The following is a 22,771-nucleotide window of genomic DNA, read 5'->3' on the forward strand; positions in this document are numbered from 1 at the left end:
ACAACGCAGGTGAGGCCCAGGCAAGAAAGTGGCTTGTCCAAGGTCACTCTGCTAGTGAGAGACAAAGCCGGGATTTGGATTCGGGCGTGTCTGACTTGCAAATACACGCTGGGCTGTATGGGTGAGAGCATGGGGGATGGCCCCCTTGTCCCCATTGCCCGTCTTCCCTAGCTGACTACCTAATCCACCCCAGAAACTTCCCCAGGAACCCAGTGCTGTCCCCTTCCCCCAACAAGGTAGGTCTGAGCCCCTGCCAGGAGTCTGGCCTGTGGGGACTCTCCCTGGAGTGGCCCAGGAGGAGAGCGCCTGCCCTTATGGTGGGGGCAGTCCAGTTCAAGGGACAAGGACCCCCTTCCTATGCTGGCTGTAGCCATGCATCCCCCAAATGTGCTGGGGGTACAGCCATCACCATATCCTGGGAGACCTCACAGGCTAACAGACGCCAATATGGAAGATGGACCAGGTACAGAGGAGAGGCCCGCTCTGAAGGAGGACCTCCAGGAGGAGGCGACATTTCAAAGCAGCCGTCAAGGATATTTTGCCCCGCGGTGACCCACTGATGAAGGTGAGCGAGGTCCACGAATGTGGGAAAAACGAAGACACGCTCAGAGACCCGTGCTGGTCAGCAGAGGCCAGGTGTGAGTTGAGGTAAGAGCAGCACAGGACGGACAGGGAAAAGAATGAGTGACTGCATGGAAGGGCAGGTGGGTGGGTAGATGGGTGTGGGTGTGGGTGTTGCATGGGCAGAACGGCTGGGCGGATATAAAGGTATATAAATGGATCGGGGTGGAAGGATGCACTGGTGAGTAGATGGGCAGATGGGTGGAAGGGTAGATGAATGAATGGACAGGGGTTTAGGCAGTGGGTCAACTGAGAGTGGGTAAGTGGTTAGGAGTGGATGGGTGTAGGGAGTAGGGCAATGGATGGGTAAGTAGGTGGGTCAATGGATGGAGGGGAAGTAGATGGATAGATAGGAGTGTGGGTAGAAAGTAGGAGGATGGAATGGTAGTTGCATCCGGAGGTGGATGGACCACTGGCCACTCAGGAGAGAGAGTACTGGGAAGATCAATCAACGGACCCGAAGCCCAGCCAGACTTTGGGATGGAAAGGGTCCATGCTATGCTCCTTAGGGAGAGGCTGGGATGAGGGCTGATAGATGCGGCCAAGCCAACTCACTCCGCTCAGGGATCCCGCTCCAAACCTCACTGGAGCCGGGTGGGCAGCCACTGGCATTCTTGAGTCCTCAAGGGGGACGTGCCCCTCTCTAGCTGCGCCCCTGCTCTAGCTCCGTAGAGGGCTCCCTGCCCAGAAACTGCCCCCTTCCCATAAGCCCTAAGCCTCAGCCCACCCAGTCTGCAGGGGTGAGTTGAGGGGGCCGCTGAGCTCTGTGGTTAGGCCCAAGTGCCCCAGCTCCCCCAGGACAGAGGAGGAGCTAGAAGCTCCTGCAATGTAGGCAGCCAGTCCCCCGTGTCCCCCCACCCCCAGCAGCTCCCAGTCCCTAGCTGGGAGGCATTTGTTCTGCACTCTACAGCTCCCCGGGGTTAACCCCTGCACTCCTGGACACAGACGGCCCCTCCACAGGTAAAGGAAAGGGACCGCGAGAAACTGGTGGAGGAAAAAAGCACAGGAAATGGGGACTGCCCATCCCTGCATCCTTCACAAGGGTGCCAAGACACCTCCATTCCACCCATTTTCCAGAGGGAAAAACTGAGTTGGATCCTTAAATCAGGAGTGGAGCAAGGAACAGGAACACAGCCTACATGGACAGGTACCTCTATCTGGACAGAGACTTTGAATGAAGGGAGAGAGCTGCTCTTAGCCTCAGTTTACCTATCTGTAAAATGGGGCAAAGAATTCCTGACTCACAGACTGCCTCGCCAGGAGCTCATGGAGACAAGGTGCCTGGCACACGGTAGGAAGGTTCTCAGCCACTGGTTCCCTGCCCCCAGCCCGGAGCTGGAGAGGATGGAGGGAGTGTGTGGCAGGCTGTAACCATCCCCATTAAGACTGCTTTTTCAGCGATCCCTGGGGCTGGCAACAAATAGCAAATATCCACCCTGGTATTACACCCATTTTATAGACAAGAACCTTGAGGCTCAGGGGAGCTAAGTGCCTTGGCCCCCCCCAGTCACATGATGTCTGGGAAGCCGATGGGCCAAGTTTTAGGTTCAGGGCCTTTGACAGCCAGCTGTTCTGCAGATCCTCTGGCTAGAGTGACAAATAATTTATTCTCTAACCAGGTCACCTTTGAGAGTGAAAGGAAGTGCTATTAATAATTACGCTGGGGGGCGCCTGGCTGGGTCAGTCGGTGGAGCGCGCAACTCCTGATCTCAAGGTTGTAAGTTTGAGCCCTATGTTCGCTGGGTATAGAGATCGCTTAAAAGTAACATCTTTTAAGTTACTGGGTGGCTCAGGTGGTTAAGTGTCCAACTCTTGATTTCAGCTCAGGTCACGGGATCAGGGTCCTGGGATCAGGCCCCGTGTCAGGCTCCGTGCTCAGCATGGAGTCGGCTTGAGATTCTCTCTCTCCCTCTGCCCCCTCTCCACTCTCTCTCTCTTTCTCAAATAAATAAATAAATAAATAAATAAATAAATAAATATTTTTTAAAAAATTTTAATAAAACCGTAAAAAAATAAAATAAAATGATTATGCTGGGACCATCCTGGGCAAACAGGGAAGTCTGGTCATCCGGCCAAAGCAGGAGTCTTTGGGCAAATCACTGCACGTCTCGGCAAAGCCGACGTGACAGCAGGGACAGCAGGACTGTCCCTATGGGGCTCTCGTGAGGATTGAGGATGGCTGTGCCTGTAAGAGGCTCTAGGGCCTGGTATGCATTTGATACTCAATAAATGCTGGTTATTACTACTGCTGTTAATGATAATAGCTACTAGTCCCTGCCTCCATCACTGTCCTTCCAGTCTATTCTGGGCTCAGAGTAAGAACTTCCAAACACACATCTGACTCACTCCGCCTGCTGGCTCCCCATCCCTGCCTGGGAGAGGCCGGCCCAAGGGTAAGCCCCCAAGACCTGGCCCAGTTCCCTCCCAGCCCTTGACTGCTCCCCCACCCCTATCCCTGCCTCTCAGGGGCAGTCTCCCTTCTTCCTCTTCCGTGCTCTTCAGCACCCCTGAGACTGTCCCCGGTTCTCCCCAGGACAAAGCACCTCCCAGCCCGACCCCGAGGAAAGGGCTCTGACTGACGGGAGTCTCAGTCCTACTGCTGTGCAGCTTGACCAAGTGCCGGAATTCTTTGTGCCTCAGTTTCCCCATCTGTCCCTCTGTCCAGCTGGGGAAATAACCCCCTCCTTGGTGGCCAGCGTGAGGATTCAGGGAGCCAATGCAGGAGGCTGAGCACGGTGTGAACAGCAAAACCTCGTCTCCTCCACCTGGGTGTAAGCAGGGCCCTCCTCCCCAGCCCAGACCAGGCTCAGATGATTTCCTCCAGCCACACCTCCCATGGTTCCTCCCATAGATCCTTACCTCCAAATCTTTGCTTGTGCTGTCTCCCTCCAGCCGTGTGTGTGTGTGTGTGTGTGTGTGTGTATGCGCGCGCGCACTTCCACCGCGTTCCCCCTGCCTACGTGTCCTTTACAACTTAAGACAGATATCACCTTCTCTGGGAAAACTTGCTGGGCCTAGAGGCTGTTAGGAGTCTCTGTGCAAAGACAGCCCCCAGGACTGTCTGCCTGTCCCCAGGGAGCTCAGAGCCCCAGGAGAGTATCAGAGGTGAGCAAAAAAACCGCACACACAAAAAAAACAGGAGGCAGGGAGCAGAACTCTATCTCTGCTTCTTCAGGATGACCCAGGGTCCTGTGCAGGATGGTTCCCTGCCCCTCCCGGGTGGGGTTGGGGGTGCTCAATGAAGCTTTCTAAACCCATCCATCTGAGGTGTGGTCTCGTACCTGTTCAGCAAGCCTCCTCGGTGCTGACAGAGCAGAGAACACCTAATAACATAACCTCCCATGCCTACTATTATCCCATGTTACAGATGGGAAACTGAGGCCCAGAAAGGATAAGCAGTGTCTAGGGCAGGAGAGGAAACCAGGCGGTTGGGTTCTAGGGCCCCCATCCTTGCCCACCACAGCACACACCATTCTGCAAGTTGCCTGCTGTGGTCTGCGCCCCAGTCTGGCTTAAGTCTGCGTCCCAGCCCCTCTGAGGCCTACACTGCATTGAAAGGAATCGGGGATTGGGAGAAAGGCAGTGGGCATCCCAACTTGTAGAACTCTGGGTCTATGCGGGTCTTTCCGGCTTTCAAGGCCCCGAGACCCCGAAGGGAGCGGCCGGGGAGCCCAGCAGCCAGCGTCCTCAGGTCTGGGAACCCCCAGGCCCCCCGCGGGGAGCCGGTGGGGGAGGGGGCTGCCGACGACCCGCGTCGCCCCGCCCGGGCACCCGCACGTTCCCCGGGTCCCCCCGCGCTGCCCGAGGCGGCGGGCCAGAGCCCGGCCCGGCGCCCACGCGGCCCCCCTCCGGCTCTCCCGGGCGGCCCGACCGATGCCCCGGAGGGGGCCCGGCCCCGCCCGCGGGCGGGAGGAGCGAGGCGCGGGGAGGGAGCGCGCCCACACCCCGCCCCCGCCCCCGGAGCCAGCCCGCGGAGCCCGCGGCCAGGGCGGCGCAGACCGGCCCAGCCACTCGCCCGGGCTGCGCGCCGCGACGAGCTGCAGCCGCCCCTGCCGCCGCGTCCGCCCCTCGGCCCCCGGCCCCCGGCCCCCGGGGCTCGCGGAGCGAAGGTAACAGCGCCAGCCGGGTGGGCGTGGACGCCGGCGGGGGGACCCGGCACCCTCCTAGGCGCCCGGGGGCTGGGGCGGGGCGGGGGGGGGGAGGCCAGCCTGCCGAAGGCGCCCCCGGTGCCAACTGGAAGGCCCAGCCGCCGGCCGCAGCAGCGGCGCGGGGTCCCTCCAAGTTTGGGGGTTGTTTTGTACTGTCCCGGGGGAGCGGAGGGGCGCAGAGACTTGGGACGGGTGAGCGGTAAAGCGGGCTGCGGGAGGAGGGGGCGAGCAGAGGGCCGTCTACGCTCCTTCCTGCCCTGGGAAAGGAAGCGAAGGAACGGGGAGGGGGCGATGTGCCGGAATGTCGGGCCCCTTGGCGAGGCCGGCGAGGAGAGCGGGAAGTGGGGGGCGGGAGGGACCGCTGGGGAGATGGACCAGGCACCCTGCCCCCTCCCCAACCGCCGCATTCCAGGCGGAGCGGCGGATGAGGTCATCCTGTCCGGTTCCCCTCGGGCCACGGTAGCCGGCTGTCCCCTTCCCCCGCGGAGCGACCCTCCCCACTCTAACCGCCTGCCTCCCAGAGGGAATGTTTTATGGCCCAAGTCTTTCTGGGACTTCCTATCCCGACTGGCCTCGAGATTGTTCTGCCCTTGCCTCAACCAGGCAAGACCCGCGAATTCAGAAGCCCATTTTCTAGACGGGGAAACCGAGGCTTAGAGAGGCGGAGGGACCAGCCCGAGGCCGCGCCAAACGCGTTGCGGACACTGGAACCCAGGACTAGGGGACACTTGGTCCGTGGCCACCCCCCTCTCCTTGTGGAGGGCTTCGGCCCTAACTGGGAGTTGTGGACCCAGAAGCGTCTCTCCCACTGTTTCCTCTCTTACTCCCCTATGGCCCCTGCTGCTCCCCCCTAACCCCTCAGAGTCCAGCAGCAGTGTCCCTCTGCAGCTGCAGACAACTTGCTGCCCTTTTCTGGCCTCGGTGTGCCGGTCTTTCCACCTTGGGGCGGGAGGCGGGGGTCTTCAAGGGATAGGAGAGGCCCCAGGGAGTAAAGCTTTTATCTAGGGCCAGAGCAGCCCTGACCCAGGCAGGGCCACGCTGTCCAGCAGTGCCGGTGGTGTTACCCAGCTGGACACTGGTGGGGAAGGGGCTGTGTGCATGTGCGTGGCCTCCCGGGTGACAGGTGGTGCGCTGGCAGGTACGAGGGTGACCCCCAGGTGAGCGCCTGGGTGCAGCAGCCCTGCCTCTGCCCTCCCCAGTGTCAGACACCCCCTGCCTTCGTGCCACCGCGGTGCCTCCACAGCGGCCCCTGTCGGCCTCTCTGGAAGCATGGTCCCTGCCTTCCGCCTCAAACCTTGTCCTTGCGGTCATTACCACCATTGAGTAACCTCTTCCCAAGTGCCCCGGCCTCACTGTCCTCTGTAGGCCAAATATGAGGACCACTAGGACCTTGAGGCTGCTCGGTGACCACTCTTGCCCGGGTCACCGGCCCTGAATCCACACAGCTGAGTCTCCCGCCTCCCAGGCCTGCCCTTCCAAAGCTCAGCCCCTTAAGGCATTGCCTCCTCCAGCAACTCTTCCCGGGCCCCTGTGGTCCTACCCCTCCCCTGGCATTTACTAGTGATGGTGACGGAACCCCGGCGAGGCTCCTGGCCATGCCGCTTGTTTTGCTCTGTGACTTGGGGCAAGTCAGTCCCTTTTCTGTGCCTCCTGTTGTTCACCTGTAAAATGGGCGTCGTGAGCGTTAACAGGTCGTAATCCTGGGCTGGTGAGGGGAGGTAAGCCTTGCACCAGGACACCTGGAGCCCCTCTTCCTCCAGGGCCAGGTGGGGCACACCTGATCACCAGCGGTAATACCCTGCAGTCAGCAGCTGCCGCCAAGGGGGCCCCGAATGAGAGATGTTAGTGCTAGCATGTGGGATTTGAACTGGGGCTGCCCTGCTCCAGAAACGGGGGCTCTTAGAACTCCTCTGGGAAAGGACCAGCTTTTGAAGCTGTTCTTGTTTTCCACGTGGGAAAATAGGTCCCGGAGAGCAATGCCTGCCCTTGGCCCCACAACCTCTCTATTGGCAGGATCTCTCTGTTGCAGTGTGCAAGGCAGAGGGGTAAGGAGAGACCTTTCGGAGGTGCCCAGAGGCGTCTGGGAGGCAGGAGCCTCCCAAGATTGCGGCGGAAGCTGGTCTCACAAGTCAAAGTGGCCGTGGGGATTCGGTGGGGGCCAGAGTCCCTTTTGCTGAGAGAAGAGTGGCTACTTCGAGGTGGGGACTGGGAGAGAGGTGGGTGTAGCCACAAGGCAGACACAGGGACCCCTCACATGACATCTCAGGGTGACCCCTCCCCAGTTCCTTCCCCCGCTCGGAGAGTCACCCTCATTCTGCAGAGCTAGGAAACCTGGCCCCTGCCATGTACCTGCCAGGTGACCTTGGCCAAGTCCCTTCCCTCTGAACCTCAGCTCTCCCTGTAAAAATGGGCTAACCCCTCAGCTTTGCGCGGCTGTTGGAGTCAGATGACGTCATGTACTGGTTGGCCAACTGCAGAGTGCTCGGTAACTTCAGCAAACATTCCGCGAGGACTTGGTGCCGGGGGTGCCAGGGAAAGGGATGATTCAGACACCCCCCCCAGGGGGAGGAGTTAGGGTTGGGGGAGGATCAGATGGTGGGAAGGGAAGAGAATGTAGTCAGAGAACAAAGCAAGCTTTGTTTTATTGCTTGCTTTGTTTTTATCTTGTTATTTAACCTATTTTGAATTTCAAATAGCATTCAATGGGCAGTATTGACATTTTTCGGCTTGGAGGTGGCAGCGAAATGTAAAAAAAAAAAAAAAGAGTGGAGGCACAGATCTAGGTGTTCTTGTTAAGGATTATTATCAGCTTTTATCAGCTGACGTCCCAGGCCCGTGGAGGTAGGTGACTTGCTCAAGGTCATGCGGTGAAGCTTTTCCCCACCCACCTGCCTACCCTCACTTGGAAGGTGGCGAGGGACGATCCTTCGGCAGGAAGGTCATGGTAGCGATCTCCTGTGATTGAACCCCTATTGATTTGGCACTTGCCACGTGCAGAGTCCAAGCTGGCTGCCAGGAGGGAGGAAGACAGGCTCATCTAGACAGCAGCCCCGCCGTCACGGTGTGTTGCCAATCCGGGGAAACAAGACTGGGCTCCAGGAGCCAAAGGCAATGTGAGTCAGAGGCTCTGAGTTCAAGTCTCGACTAGCTCTCTTGATGTGACCTTGAGCAAACTTGGACCCTCTCTGGGCCATAGGAAAACCGGAGGTCAGACCATAGGCTCATCGGCGTCCTCCAGACTGCACTTTCCATGATACTAGAAGGGATGGGGTTGGACCAGAAGAAGCTAGAGAAGGATGGGGCAAGGGAGGAGGCGGGAAGATGAGAAGGCCAGGGGGTGCGCAAGGACTAGCTTTTGGCACCAACTGAGCTTTTTCCAAAGCTTGTTCCCTGACAACAAGCCTCCTACCTCAATTTGAAAAACTATAGTAAAAGTTTTTTCCTGCGGGCCTTCTCAGAGCCTTGAATCTGCTCAGGCATGCCATACGCAGCTGGGAAAAGCCACTTTGACCACAGGATCCTTCTTCCAGGAAGCACCTTGAAGGCGGAGGGCTCTGAGGAACCTCTGTGCAGGCTGTTTACATAGCAGTTACCAAAGCCCAGGGCAGGGCACCTCCTCCCTCCTGGCCTCTCTGAGTGGAGGACAATTTAACCCACAGAGGAGGGAGGTGATTTGCTCAACCTGGCAGCAGAAGAGAATGTAGCTTGGGGCTCAAGGGCTCTGCGTTTGCGGTGGGGGGGCACTGTGCCTCACCATTTTGACTGTATAGCCTGAGCCAAGTCACTTCTTTGTGCCTCCATTTCTCTAAAATAGTGCCTCGCTCAGGGCTGTCGTGTGGGTTACATGAAGGACGGAGGTAATTTATCAGCGCTTCGCAGGTGCTTCGCGGCTGGTCTCGGCATAAGGACCATTTGCGCTTCTTACTGCCACACGTCTCCAGCGTACGGCTGGATGGATTGTTCTGTGCCCCCTCCCAGCAGCCCCCGCGCAGAGAGGCAACCACAATTCTGACTTTATCGCGGTCGTTTCCTTTGCCAGCTCTTAAATGTCGGGTGCCCAGAATGACACAGCGTGTCTTCCTCGTGCGCCTGCTCAGCGTTTGGTCGGTGGCCCCCATCTCTGTGGGTGGGTGTAGTCACCTGTTTTCTTTAGCTGTGATTTGGACCCAGGATCCCCCGGGCCCACCATCATTGTCTTTCTTTCTTTCAGGTCTCTACCCCTGGGCAGAGAGGGGCTGTCCGCAGTCAAGGCACAACTCGTACCTTCCCTGTTCTTGGACAGAACACCTACAGCTGCTTCCACGGGGCCGGGAGCCAGGCCCCAGGGAGAGGACCAGCCATGGGCCTTCCACAGCCTCAGTGTTGGGGGCCGACACCTTAGGAGCGCAGGGGGGCGACCTCCGTCCAGCCACTTGCACGGGGAAGGAGGGAGCTGAGAAGTGGACCCTGAGCCCAGGCCCCAGTGGGGGGCATGGCCCAGCAGCTGTGAAGAGCCAGAGCCGATGCCAGGCCCCCAGGGGGCCGGAGGAGCCCCTGCCATGAGCCTGGGCAAGCTCTCACCCGTGGGCTGGGTGTCCAGCTCGCAGGGGAAGAGGCGGCTGACGGCAGACATGATCAGCCCCCCGCTCGGGGACTTCCGCCACACCATGCACGTGGGCCGTGGTGGGGATGTCTTCGGCGACACGTCCTTTCTCAGCAACCACGGTGGCCGCTCTGGGAGCACTCACCGCTCACCCCGCAGCTTCCTGGCTAAGAAGCTACAGCTGGTGCGGAGGGTAGGGGCGCCGCCCCGGCGGATGGCTTCCCCGCCCGCACCCACCCCTGCTCCACCCGCGGTCTCCCCGATCATCAAGAACGCCATCTCCCTGCCCCAGCTCAACCAGGCCGCCTACGACAGCCTCGTGGTGGGCAAATTCACCTTTGACCGCAGCCCTGCCAGCTCCACGGACGGCCGCTCCAGTTACGGTGAGCGCCCGGGCTCACTGCTGAGTTTTTAGGTGCTGAGGTCCAAGAGGGTTTGATGGGTCAGCCAGGCCTCCGAGTGAAAGCTTTTCCCCACATTCGTTTGATCTCCCCATGGAGGTCAGGCCCAAACTCCAGACCGTGGAGGGGTGGGGGTCAAGGGGTACAAACCAGCTCACTCCCCAAAACACGCTGAGGTTGAGAGGTGAGGAGCTGGGGTTTGAGTCTAACCTGCCTCTAACTTGCCTCCCTGTGTCTGGGCCCCTGACTGAGCCAGCCCATCCCCCCGCATACATACCCCATCCCCTTCCACCAAAGCACCCCCTTAGGTCAGAATGACAGAGTGGAGAGACTGGGAGGCTGGGTTCTGGTTTAAAATCCTGGTTCTTCCTGATTTCCAGCAAACCGACTGACCTCTGTAAGGTTAAGTCCTGGCCTGTATAATGGGTCCATAGGGTCATTGCTGAGACTCAGAGATGTGATCCATGTATCACGTGTGGTCCAGAGTTGCACGTAGTAGGTGCTAAGGACATAGGAGCTGTTGCTGTGTTACTGTTACTTGAACAGAAGTTCCTGTAACTTGACCAGTTTGGAAGAACCACGCAGAGGGACAGAAGCCGGAGGCCCATCCTGCTGTGGTGGGGAGTGGCAGGTGCCACCTTGGCTCCGGTGGCACAGCTCACCTGGGAACCAGGGCCCCTGCTGCCACCTGGTGGCCATTCCCTGCCCTGTGGCTTTGCCCCACTGCCAGGGACTTCCTCCATTACCCCGGCTGGGCTGCACTGGCAGCGCTGCTCAGATGTCCACTGGGGGCTGGTCCACTGTAAGCACATGGGTCCTCAGGCGTGGCCGTCCTGGAGCGAGAGGGTGGGCCAGAGGTCCTTTGCAGGGCATCTGCCTGTCCTTTGAGTCTGTGATTTCTGTGCCATCAGACCCGGGCTGCTGGTTCCAGCCCTGTGCCCACAAACAAGCCCACGTGCTGTGGGCTCACTGGCAACCCTTGGCCCCTGTCATGGAAGGGGACCAGGGACCATGACCATAAGTTGGGACTGAGAGTCAGGAGGGTTGAGCTCCAGGCTTGGCTCCACCTCTTGAGACTCTGTGACCCCGAGCAAGCCTTTCCCCTTGTCCCACACTGAGTCTTTCTTCTGCAAAATGGCAATGAGGACTGTGTCCATTTTCCACTTCTAGGCTTGATAGGAAGATCCTAGGAGAGACTCCAGGGTTCACTGTATTGGAAAGAGGGAAGAAACTGAGGCCAGATGGGAGAGTGAGGTGCTAAAGGGCACATCGCAAGCTGGGGTTGGTCCTGGCTCACCCCTCCCCAATTCCTGGTTAGGGACCCCGGCTATGATCCTGCTCCCCATTTTTCTTCCAGGCGTGGACTCTGGGTTCTGCACTATCTCCCGCCTGCCTCGCCAGGAAAAGCCTCGTGACCGAGACCGTGATAGTACCTTCCCCTCCGAGTCCGAGCTTCGCCGCTCTGACTCCCTCCTGTCCTTGCACCTGGACCTCGACCTTGGGCCATCTCTCCTCAGTGAGCTGCTGGGGGTCATGAGCCTTTCAGAAGCCTCTGCAGCTGAGACCCCAGCCCCTGCCACAAGCCCCCCAGGCCCTGCCACAAGCCCCCCGGCCCCTGCTGCCAGTCCCCCGGCCCCTGCTGCCAGTTCCCTGGCCCCTGCCGCAAGTCCCCCAGCCAGTGCTGCCAGTCCCCCAGCCCCTGCTGCAAGACCCCCAGCCTCTGCCCCAAGCCCCCAACCCCGTGGACACTGCCCCAATGGGGTAACCGCTGGGTTGGGCCCAGTGGCTGAGGTGAGGGCCAGCCCAGTAGAAGAGTATCCCCGTGCACCTGCTGACGCGGCCCCTGGCAGGCCCTGGGGAGCAGGCTGGGGGGACAGACAGGGCAGCCTCCACTACACTGAGCTAGATGGCTTGCGGGAGCTAGGGGGGGTACTTCCCCAGGCTCGGGCTTCTTGGGAGAGCCTGGATGAAGAGTGGGGAGCACCCCAGGCAGGCAGCAGGGCCCCCGTGCCCAGCACAGTGCAAGCAAACACCTTCGAGTTTGCTGATGCTGAGGACGACGAAGTCAAGGTGTGAGTGGCTGGCCTTGGGCTCAGGACCCTGCCGGGGCTCCGGGCACGGCCCAGAAGCAGCCCAGGTGCAGAGCCAGCACCTGATCACCAGGTCCTGCCCATGATCGATGGGAGAAGCCAGTTGCCCCCCAGCCCCTCCACGCCTCTGCAGGACAGACACGGGAGGGAGGCCAGAGGAGACCAAGCTTGCTCTGGGTCCTGCCCCCCAATCTCCCTGCCACTCTGGACCCACAGCCATTCCTTAGGCCCACCCCCACCCCTGTGCCACCCCCACTGGTTGGAGGGCCCAGCCCCACAGTGCAGGCTTTGTGCTGGAAAACTGTCCTTGCTGGGGGGGAGGAGGGGGAAGTGGGGTGCACCACACAGGGCCTTTGTCTCCTCTCCCAAAGGGATCGCTTGCCCCAGCTCATCGTAGAGCTGCCCCCAGCAGGGTCCCTGCTGCATCCCCGAGAGCCCCAGCCCTTGCTAAGGCTGCTTCCCCGACATTCCACCCTAACCCCTGACTTATCCCAGAAGTCTCAGAGAAAAGTCAGGTGTGACCTCACAGGGGAGGAATCCCACCTTCCTGTGCACCCCAGACCCGCTTCTGGGTCCTGATTAAAAAAGGCTTTTTGATAAAAGGTGTCCAGCAAGATGCTTGGGGACCTGGGAGAACAGGGTCAGCTCCACCTGCTTAAACGGGAGGGGCCAAGGCAGGGGGTAATGAGTAACCAGGCTGGAATGAATGTTCCAGCGATAAAGAGGCCCAGGTGGGAGCCTTATCTACAGTTCTGGAACAGCCCCTGGCCCAGGTGCCTGGAACCAGTACCCGCCCCCTAATCCCACAGCGCAGCTGGGCGCTTGCCCTGGTGACGGTCGCGGACAAGTAGGCAGTGGTGGGTTCCTGGAGGTGTTTGGGCGCACGTCCCAACCCCCACCTCGCAGTCCTGTGACCTCGTGCCTCAGTTTCCTTCTCTGCATCATGAGGATGCTGGGGGCATGACAGTGTATGGAAAACACCAGCCACAGAAAGACTGGATGAAGGCGGGTTCTTTTTGTTTGTTCCTAGCTTTAGGGGAGGAGGGGGGGATCCCAGGGGCGGGAACTGCTGCACGGCCAGCCGCTGGTCCTGTGTGACCCGGTAGAGAAGCCCTGGAGAGGGCGGCCGCTCCCGGGGTCTTCACTCCGGTGAGGTCCTTCACTCCCCGGCGATCTTGAAGGAAGAGACCTTCAGCCCGCCCTGCACGTTCAGGTAGCTGATGTGGCTGTGGCCCAGCCTGTTGGGAAAGGTCAGCTGGTGCCCGTCCGGCAGCTTCACTTCGAATCCGTCCTTCCCAAAGGTCACGGAGATCTGTGGGGGGAGGGAGGGTGTGGGGAGGCAGGAGGCCCCGGGAATGGGCCAGGGGGGCTCGCGGTGGCTCAGGCAGTGCCAACACGTGTCTAGGCCAGGGGGCCCTACCCTCTGGGCTCTCCCGCTGACGCCCTCCTTGGGCGCCTTCCCCCTTTGACCTCACCTTGACCTCTGACCCGGGGCTGAAGCACATGTGATTGTCCCGTTGCTCCTGCCCCCAGCCGCCATCCCGGGAGTTGCAGATGATGACGGAGTCCCGGATGCGTGGGTTGAAATGCAGGTTTAGCTTCTCTGACCCCTGGCCCAGATTAATCGCAAATCTGCCGGGAAAGGGGTAACAAGTCAGGATTGGGGGCCAGCCCCGGGGAAAACTGCTTGGGTTGACCACAGGCCGAAAGAATCACGAAAGAAAGGTGTTGACTGAGGCCTGTGCCTTAAGGCGAGGGAAGTGACAACCTGGTCAGACCTAGCACGGGAGTGCCCCGTTTCCATTTGGCACCTGGACCAAGGCCCTCGACAGGAGGGTCACTGAGAGGGACAATCTCAGGAATCGGGGAGGGAGAATTGCTGTCCTTAGGTATCTGGAGGCCTGCTGAGTTTGGCCATGAACAGTTAAGGTGGTGAGCTCCCTGTCATGACAGATATTCAATCAGGGGTTGTGTGACTTCTTGACAGGATCACTGCAGCCTGAGTTAGACTGTCAAGGTCCCTGAGAGTAGGACACGGAGTCATGAAGAGGGTGCCTTCAGTGGGAGGTCTCAGACTGGAGGGATCACAGATGTCTGTAAACTGGAGGAACCCAAGTAGGAGAAAGGGGTGACTTTGCTCTTGGCTCCTCCCGCCTACATCAGCCTGCCCCTCCCCAGCCAACAGTTGATGGAGATCAGCCCCGAGAAATTCTATAACCAGTCCGCCCACAGGTAGAGCCCAATGCCGCGGGTTCTAAAGGATAGGATGTAAATGAGACCCCCCCCTCTTGGCGCCCCCTGGTGGCTGTTTCCGGTGTAATGTGTGAAAGGCTGGCCTCCTGCCCATTTAGCTGGGTAAAGGGCGGGGGGTATGGACTTTCATCAGAGACTCCTGACCTGCAGGGGGCTGGGCAGAGCTCCAGGGGCTTCTCCACCTGCCCCTTCGATGTCTTTGGGGGCCACGGAGTTGAGCATATAGCATGAGCTGTGAAATTCTCAGGGTCCCCAAACAGCTTCAGCAGCAAAGGCAGGCCCCTCACGGGAGGGGAGCCAGGGGGGGTGTGAGAGGGTGTGAGAACGAGCAAGGATATAAAAAAGGCCCCTTTGGCCTGAGGTCGCTCTCCTCTGTGTCCGTCTCACTGGGCTGCCCTGCCTGCCCCCACCTTCCACGCCTGTCCCAGGCCTATGGACAGCTCCTCGGCCCCCTTCTGCCCCAACCCCCGCCTCTCCCCTTGCTCACCCATCAGCATCACTGGCAATCTTGCCCTTGATCTTCAGCGTTGTCCCCAACTTCATGTCCATGTTGGTCATCTCAAATTTTCCCTGTGCCAACAGAGAAGCATTCTGTAACAAGCCCGTCACACGAGTGCCCAGACCCCTTCTGCCGGTGGTGTCCACTCACAAGCACCATCTCACAGGGCCGCAGGTCACACTCACCCTCTGCACACTCGAGGGCACTGAGCCCCCCCATCATTAATATAAGAGATCTGGACTGGGTAGTCTCTGGAGAAGGAGGAGAGAGAGGGCAGGGACAGGATGACCGGAGAAGGGGACAGTGGGTTGGGAAGGTCTCTGGGCCACAGGGCTTCCCCCTGAGAGGCCGAGGGCAGGGTCAGTGTCATCCCTGCCATACTTGACCCCACCTGTGGCATTCACATCCTGCATCTTCTTTTTTTTTTTTAAGATTTTATTTATTCATTTGACAGAGACAGAGATAGCCAGCGAGAGAGGGAACACAAGCAGGGGGAGTGGGAGAGGAAGAAGCTGGCTTCCAGCAGAGGAGGCTGATGTGGGGCTCGATCCCAGAACGCGAGGATCACGCCCTGAGCCGAAGGCAGACGCTTAACGACTGAGCCACCCAGGTGCCCCCACATCCTGCATCTTATCTCTACTGGCTTGAACGGTGTCTCCCAAAAAGTCATGGCCACCTGATACCCGTGGGTGTGACCTATCTGGAGACAGGGTCTTTGCAGATGTAACCAGGTTAAGATTTGTTTAGGGTGGACCTTAAATCCGATATGACTGACATCCTTATAAGCAAAGGGAAAGGGGTCCCAGAAACACAGACCCACAGAGGAGAAGGCACCATGAGGACAGAGGCAGAGATGGGAGCAGGACAGCCACAGCCCAGGACCCTGAGACCGGCTATGAGCAGCGAAGCTGCAGGAGACAAGAAAGGCTCCTCCCCCGGAGCCTTCAGCGGAGGCCAGGCCCTGCCGAGCCCCCGATTTCAGACTTCTCGCCTCTAAACCTCTGAGAGAATAAATGTGTTGCAGCAGCCACGGGAAACCGAGACCCCTTCTGATCCTCAGATGCCGTCTGTGATTGGTTCCGTAAATGCGGGACACTGAGGCTCAGAGAGGCGCAGTGACTTATCTGAAGCCACACAGCCAGCTATGACAGAGCCGGGTTTGGAATCAGAGAATCAGGGACCGCAAAGACGATCCACTCAAACTCCTGCACTTTACAGATTGTGACCTTGGCCGACTTCCTCCCCGAGCCTCAGTTTCTTCATCTTTATAAAGCTCAGTAGAGGGGCGCCTGGGTGGCTCAGTTGGTTGAGCTGCTGCCTTTGGCTCAGGTCATGATCCCAGGGTCCTGGGATCGAGCCCCAGCATCCGGGGAACCTATTTCTCCCGCTGTCCCTCCCCCTGCACGTGCTCGAGCTCATGCTTGCTCTCTCAAATAAATACATAAAATCTTTTTTTAAAAAGCTCAGTAGGTGTTGGCAATTATTATTACTCCTAAAATTATTTTATTAAGGACGAGAAACTGAGTCTAGAGAGGGGAAGAGGTAGGTCCGGGCTCCCGCAGCAGGGTGGTGGTAGAGAGAGCAGAGAACATTCATGCTAAAGGGCGGTGGAGACCGTCTGTCCCACTCGGTCACTAAACCGAGAGGGAAACCGAGGCCCAGAGAGGGGCAGTGACATTTTTCTCCAGCCACCCCCAAGGCACCCCCTCAGGCAAAGATGTGGGGAGTGGAGGAGGTGAGCGGCGGGGAAGCCGGCATTCTCACCGACATGCTGGCAGCTGCCGGCCGTAGCTCTCGGTGGCTCCCGGAGGCCTAGGCTCAGGATCGCGCCTCACGGCCCAGTTTATATTCTAGAGTATTACACATTAACTTCCTCGAGGCCATAAATGGGGACTTTGGCCCCTTCTGCCCGGGTGCCGCTCCCCTGGCATCTCCCGGTACCCAGAACAAATGGGTGGGAGGAGGCTCCTGGCCTGGGCGCACCCAGCCCAGCCCAGAGCATCCTCCTGACCTCCCCGCACCCAGCCTCCCATCCCCCGCCCAGCCCGGCCCCAGCTGGGTGTCTGAGCCAGCAGAATGCCATGTGAACCTGGCGAGCCACCCGAGGTCCTGAGGCCCGCTTCCTCATCCTCAAACACAGAGACTTGCTCCGTAAGAAACCTCGAAGCTTCTCGTTTTCTCTGATGTCAAGATTCGTTCCAAGAGCCTTTTGTTTTGTTTTCTCCCCTCACCCCATGATTTTTCTGATCGTAAGTGTAAGTGTTAAAGGCAATACGTGCTGGATTCAAGGAAAGCATCTAGAATATCTATAACAAACTGTTAAAGTCAGAGAAGGGAGGGAAAGGGCTAAGGGGGCGGTACTGGGGATTTAAATGCTTCGCTCTTCTGTGATTTACGTCACTGACCACAGGCTCACGGGGCAGTTGGAGATACTAAGTATGAAAGAACTCAAACAGAGCGAGCGCCCATAAGCCTCCCACCAGAAGGAAACCTGCTCGCTCTCCTGGCACATTTCCCTCCTCACGGTTTTCTGTGGCTTTATATCCTCGACAGCCCTCTGTCTGTGCAGCTGTCTCTCCTGCTTCATTCAGTAACCATGAAAGCCCGCAAATCTATATTCCACAACGGTAGTGTCATGGCAGTGAAATAGTCCCCCTTCAGTGACTGACTTTATACTGGATCAATTTCCTTCTGCTGAGCACTTAACATTAATTCGAAATGTTTGCTATTAAAAGTACGGCTGCATTAAATCTATTTGCATATAAACTTTGACTGCATCCTGACAATGTATTTAGGGTGGATTCCCAGAAGTGGGATTTTTCTAGAGCCCTGGTTGGGCAAGCCAGAGTGGTTTCTGCGAGAGCTGGCAGGGGCCGCTCTGCAAGGCGTCCTGGGAGGCCAGCCCTGCGGAGAGCCCTCTGGGGCTGGGAGCTGACAGGCGGCTTGCTGCCCCGGGCTCACAGAGGACACCACCTCCAGGCCCCTGGCCGCCCGGAGAGGAGGGTGATTTCCTCGTTTAAAGCCACAAAGGAAATCCATCCCTTCTCGGCCTTCCTCCCAGGGCCGTGGTAAAGCCCAAGCGAGATAAGGAGTTTTCAAGTGCTTTCCACACGGAAACCCTCTAATCAACAGAAACTGCACCTTGTAAAGGTGTTATTTTTCTGATTATAGCAGTAATTCTAGCTCACTCTAGAAAGTTTCGATAAGCCCACAAAGTAGAAAGAACTTACAAGTTCACTGTTTTAGAAAAATCTTTAGAGATGGGAAGCCCATGTCCGCCTTCTGAATTGGACACTCTTCTGCATGGATGTGTGACATCAATGAAAGATTTTTTAAAACAAAGAAAGGAGGAAAGGAAGGGAAAAAGGAAGGCAGGGAGGAAAGAAAGAAAAAAAAATCTAAATCACCAACACCCTTATTTTCTTAATAACGCCTGACTTCTGGGGCGCCTGGGTGGCGTCTGCCTTGCGCTCAGGTCATGATCTCAGGATCCGGGGCTGGAACCCCCGTGTTGGTTCTCTGCCCAGTGGGGAGTCTGCTTCTCCCTCTCCCTCTGTGCTCTCTCTCTCACTCTCACTCTTTCTCAAGTAAATAAGTAAATACAATGAAGCCTGCCTCCTGAAGGGTACGCTACACTTTCCAAAGCACTTTATCGAGCCCTCATCACAGTAAACTCAGCAAACGTTCAAGGTGATCTTTACTGTGATCCCATTTTCCAGATGGGGAAGGAAGGATCCCATGTAAGGAGTAAGTAGCAGAGCTTGCCTTGTCTACCAACGCATGGCTCACTGCTCTCACTTAGCAAAGGGAAGAGTTTTCCTCCAGAAGGATGTCCTTTGTGTGACACACAGCCTTGGCCATGATACCCAGTGATCCCCACCTCCTGGTACTCACCCCCTCGTGTACTGACTCCCCTTGAGCGTGGCTGGACCCAGAGGCTTGAGTCTAACCAAGAGAATACTAGAATAGGGCAAAAGTGACGGGGTGTCACTTCCAAAATTAGGTTATGAAAAGACTGATTACAAAAAGAAACATGAAAGGGGACAGTCCCCCCCCCCTTGCTGTGCCCTGACTCTGGGGATAGCAAACAAGCCATGTTATGAACAGTCCTACTAACACAGACACGGCCCATGTACCAAGGAACCAATGTCTCCAGCCCACTGCTAGGGAAGACCTGAGGCTCGCCAGATGAGTGAACCTGGCCGTGGATGGATCCCCCCTGACAACACCTTGACCGCAGCCTCGGGAGAGATCCAGCAAAGTCCTGACTGGATTCCTGAGCACAGAAGCTGTGAGAAACCTGTTTCTGGCTTTATGTTTCTACATTCTGGTGAATTTGTTACACAGCAGGGGATAACAAGTACACTTGGCCAAGCAATTGCTACCAACAGCTCGATGGGAGAAATAACATCCACGAAGGCCTCCAACGAAGGAATCTTCAGTCCGGGTGTGTCCCCAGACATTCTATGATACTGGGCTTTTTCAAGACCCAGCTCCTGGTTTCGTGTCCTTAATTCCTTCCCTTATGCCCTATTAGCTCTTTCTCTTGGTGTTTCCTCCATTTTATTGCTCTTTTCCTCGCTTCTCAAGTTGAATCTTTAGTTCATTCATTTTTCATCTCATCTTTTTACTAACAATGCATTTGAGGCGATAAATTTTCCTCACTGCCTCCTTGGCCACTTCTCAGAAGGTTTGTTTTGTTTTAAGATTTTATTTATTTATTTGAGAGAGAGAGGAAGAGAGAACGAGCAAAGGGGAGGAGCAGACGGAGAGGGAGAAGCAGACCCCCCGCCAAGCAGGGAGCCCAACGCAGGGCTCGATCCCAGGACCCCGAGATCATGACCTGATCCGAAGGCAGACGCTTAAGTGACTGAGCGCCCCAGGCGGCCTGCTTCTCAGAAGTTTAAAGATGTTCTGCTCATATTCCCCAGGTTACCTTGAACCAAAGCCAGACACTCAGAACATTGTTCTCCGCACTCCGTACACGCTTAATGCCTATTTGGGGACTGACCTACGGAAGAGCAAAATCACCATCCCCATCATCACTGGGGAAGGGGTGGAAAATAGAATATCTCGAATACAGAGTTGGCTACGTTCAAGACGCTACACGAATAGAAACGAACCACCACACAGCCATCCAAGGTCACATTCTGGGGGGCGCTGCTCTAAGGGGCAACAGCGAGGAGTTGCCACAACAAAGCTGCCCACGTGCGCACCTCCGGGGTGCCAAGAAGGACATCACCGAGCTGGCCACACAGCTCTGCGTCCTGTGACATAAGCACCTACGACTTTATTCAAAACGCAGGGGATTGACGGCCTCCATAGAAGAAAAGTATAAAATACTGTCAGGCCTTAAAGAGATCGGGCCTAAGCAGGGAGACAAGCTTGAGCACAGGAAACAACCAGAAAACAATTAATTACTCCCCGCCCCCAGTGGAAGGCTGCAGAAAGTTCCAGACTCCTGGGGCGGAAGGGGTCCTTGATGTCATTTGGAGTGCAAAGCATGGAGCTGGAATCTTGATTCTGCCACTTGCCAGCTATGTGACCTCGGGCCCAGTTACTTAACCTCTCAGATCGATCTCTTCCTCCGTAAAATGAGAACAAAAGTGTTAGAAGGATTAAGGCAGATAACGCCTGGAGTTTTGTTAATAGTTAACGATATTATTTGTTAATAAGACCAGGAGCCCAGTGCCCCACCTGTGCTGGCTGTAAGGAGGGCAGCTCTCCCCACACGCCGGGCAGCTGCGTGTGAACCCTGAGGCTCAACCCTCAAGCCTATAGGAATGTTCTTCTGGCAACTTCCCAGGGCCCCATGATGACTTTCGTGAGCCCAAGTTACTTCCACCTTTGTGGGCCCGTTCCTGCAGGAACTGCACCTGTTTTTATATACACGTACGTAAACACACACACACACACACACACACACACACACGTATCATTATATTTTACACTACACTGAATGAGCATGTCAATGTTATATATTAATACACCTGGATTAATATAAAACTAATATAACACTGTATGTTAACTATACTGAATTTTTTTTTTAATGTTATCTATCAAGGGCGCCTGGGTGGCTCAGTGGGTTGAGCGTCTGACTCTTGATTTCAGCTCAGGTCATGATCCCAGGGTCGTGAGATTGAGCCCCGTGTGGGGTTCTGCGCTGAGCAGGGAGTCTGCTGGAGATTCTCTCTCCCTCAATCGCTCACACAAGCGCTCTCTCTCTCTCAAAAAAAATTTTTTTTAACATTACATATGAAACATTTTCTCAGGGATGGGCGAAATGGATAAAGCGGTCAAAAGGTATCAACTTTCAGGGGCGCCTGGGTGGCACAGCGGTTAAGCGTCTGCCTTCGGCTCAGGGCGTGATCCTGGCGTTATGGGATCGAGCCCCACATCAGGCTCCTCCACTATGAGCCTGCTTCTTCCTCTCCCACTCCCCCTGCTTGTGTTCCCTCTCTCGCTGGCTGTCTCTCTCTCTGTCAAATAAATAAATAAAATCTTTAAAAAAAAAAGGTATCAACTTCAGTTATAAGATAAATAAGTCAGGGGAGGTAGAGCGTGGTGACCATGCTTAATTATACTCTTGAAATACTTGGAAATTGCTTACAGAATAGATCTTAGAAGTCCTCGTCATGAGAAAAAGGCAAGAAAAACAATTGGGCAACTCTGCGAGGCGATGCATGGCCGCTGGCTTTCCCGTGGTGGCCATTTCTCAACAGACAGAAATATCAAATCCTTCTCTTGTATAACTGAAACGAATATAATGCGATATGTCAATTATACCTCAATAAAAAACAAAACCCAAAACACCCCCACTTTTTTCTACCCAAAAGTTCATTTCCTTCCTATTTTATAAGAAATTAAAACCTTCTGATGAGCCTCTGAAGTGGGCTGTGCCCGGTGGAGGAGCCAGTCCGTGGCTTCTGGTGACTGTTGCCCACTGGCCTTCTGCTGTTGGGGGACTTTGCTCCCGAGGTCCGTGAGATGCCGGCCTAGCTCCTCTCCTGTCCCGCTCCTCCCCAAGAACAAACAGCCCAGTGCATCAGTGATATTCCCCTGCTTCCCTTCCTGCTCGCCCCCCTCCCAACACCCTCCTTCAGATGGCAGGGTGGGCAGGGCGGGAGCACGGAAGCGCCGGGCTTTGGGCATCAAATGGGAAAATGTCAAGTCCTGGCTGTGCCACCTACGAGCTGAGGGGCCGTGGCAAGTCCCTTCGAGCCTCTGTTTCTTCATCTGTGAAAGGGAGCCAAGAGCGCCTTCTTCACAGGGTGATTGTGAGACTATTGTTTTAATTTAATTTAAGAACGTAACTTATGTAGCATGTGGGGCACTTCAGAGATGCTAAAAGGATACAGAAACAGAGATCCTCCTTTGGGAGAATTCCTAAATGGGTAACGGTTCCACCTGCGCCGAGGACCCCAGAGTCCAGGAGAGCGGACAGAGCGAAAGCTTGGGGGGAATTTGCAGCGAGCAGCACCGGCCGCATGGACCGCGGCTGGTGAGCACCCTCCTTCCCCTGCCGTCGGGAAGACAGCTCTCCCTGGGAAGCCAGCGTCCATTCTGCTAGAGCGAGGCGATCCTGGGCAGGAGCCTGGGGCGGGAGAGGAAAGATACTGGTGACAGTCCGAGGTACCATCTCAAGGCCGCCAGATGCTCACAGCAGCCCGTGAGGGGCCCCATCTCCCAGACAGAGCTGGGGCTCATGATCTATGCTCTCCCATCTCCATGGAGAACAAAGCCCTTCTAGCTCAGTCTTTCTTCAGGTGTGCTAGCCTCAGGCACAGGGAGGCTTGGCTATAGCTGTGTGACCTTGGGCAAGTCACGCAACCTCTCTGGGCTTCAGTTTGTCCACCTGTAAAATGGGAACTGTCACACCTCCCGGGGTCACACCTCACAGGGTAGATGAACCTTAAGGAAGAATCTACGTGAAATGCTAAACCCAGGGCTGAGCCGTGGTCAGTGTCTTTCATTTGAAAGAGAGAGAGAGAGAACAGGGGGAGGGGCAGAGAGAGAGAGAGTCTCAAGCAGATTCCCCACTGAGCGTGGAGTGCCACGCGGGGCTCGATCTCACGACCCTGAGATCATGACCTGAGCCGAAATCAGGAGTAGGACACCTAACTGACTGAGCCCCCCAGGAGCCCCTGGAAAGGCATTTTGAAGATTTCTACTTCACG

The 22,771-nt window shown here is 56.7% G+C and overlaps 2 protein-coding genes across 2 annotated transcripts; one reads left to right on the forward strand and one right to left on the reverse strand.

Moving 5' to 3' along the window:
- Positions 1-4,647: 4,647 nt before the first annotated feature.
- CDC42EP1 (CDC42 effector protein 1) lies at positions 4,648-12,457 on the forward strand. Its single transcript, XM_040637491.1, has 3 exons — positions 4,648-4,730; positions 8,980-9,734; positions 11,110-12,457. Exons 2-3 carry the CDS (start codon positions 9,272-9,274, stop codon positions 11,826-11,828), a joined length of 1,182 nt encoding a protein of 393 aa, XP_040493425.1. The 5' UTR covers positions 4,648-4,730; positions 8,980-9,271; the 3' UTR covers positions 11,829-12,457.
- Positions 12,458-13,001: 544 nt separating this feature from the next.
- Positions 13,002-15,007, reverse strand: LGALS2 (galectin 2). Its single transcript, XM_040637081.1, has 4 exons — positions 14,986-15,007; positions 14,583-14,739; positions 13,318-13,474; positions 13,002-13,154 (listed from the first exon to the last, which is right to left on the reverse strand). Exons 1-4 carry the CDS (start codon positions 15,005-15,007, stop codon positions 13,002-13,004), a joined length of 489 nt encoding a protein of 162 aa, XP_040493015.1.
- Between the last annotated feature and the right edge of the window lie 7,764 nt (positions 15,008-22,771).

This window comes from Ursus maritimus, unplaced genomic scaffold (assembly GCF_017311325.1).
Source record: "Ursus maritimus isolate PB19 unplaced genomic scaffold, ASM1731132v1 scaffold_21, whole genome shotgun sequence".
Taxonomy (NCBI): Eukaryota; Metazoa; Chordata; class Mammalia; order Carnivora; family Ursidae; genus Ursus; species Ursus maritimus.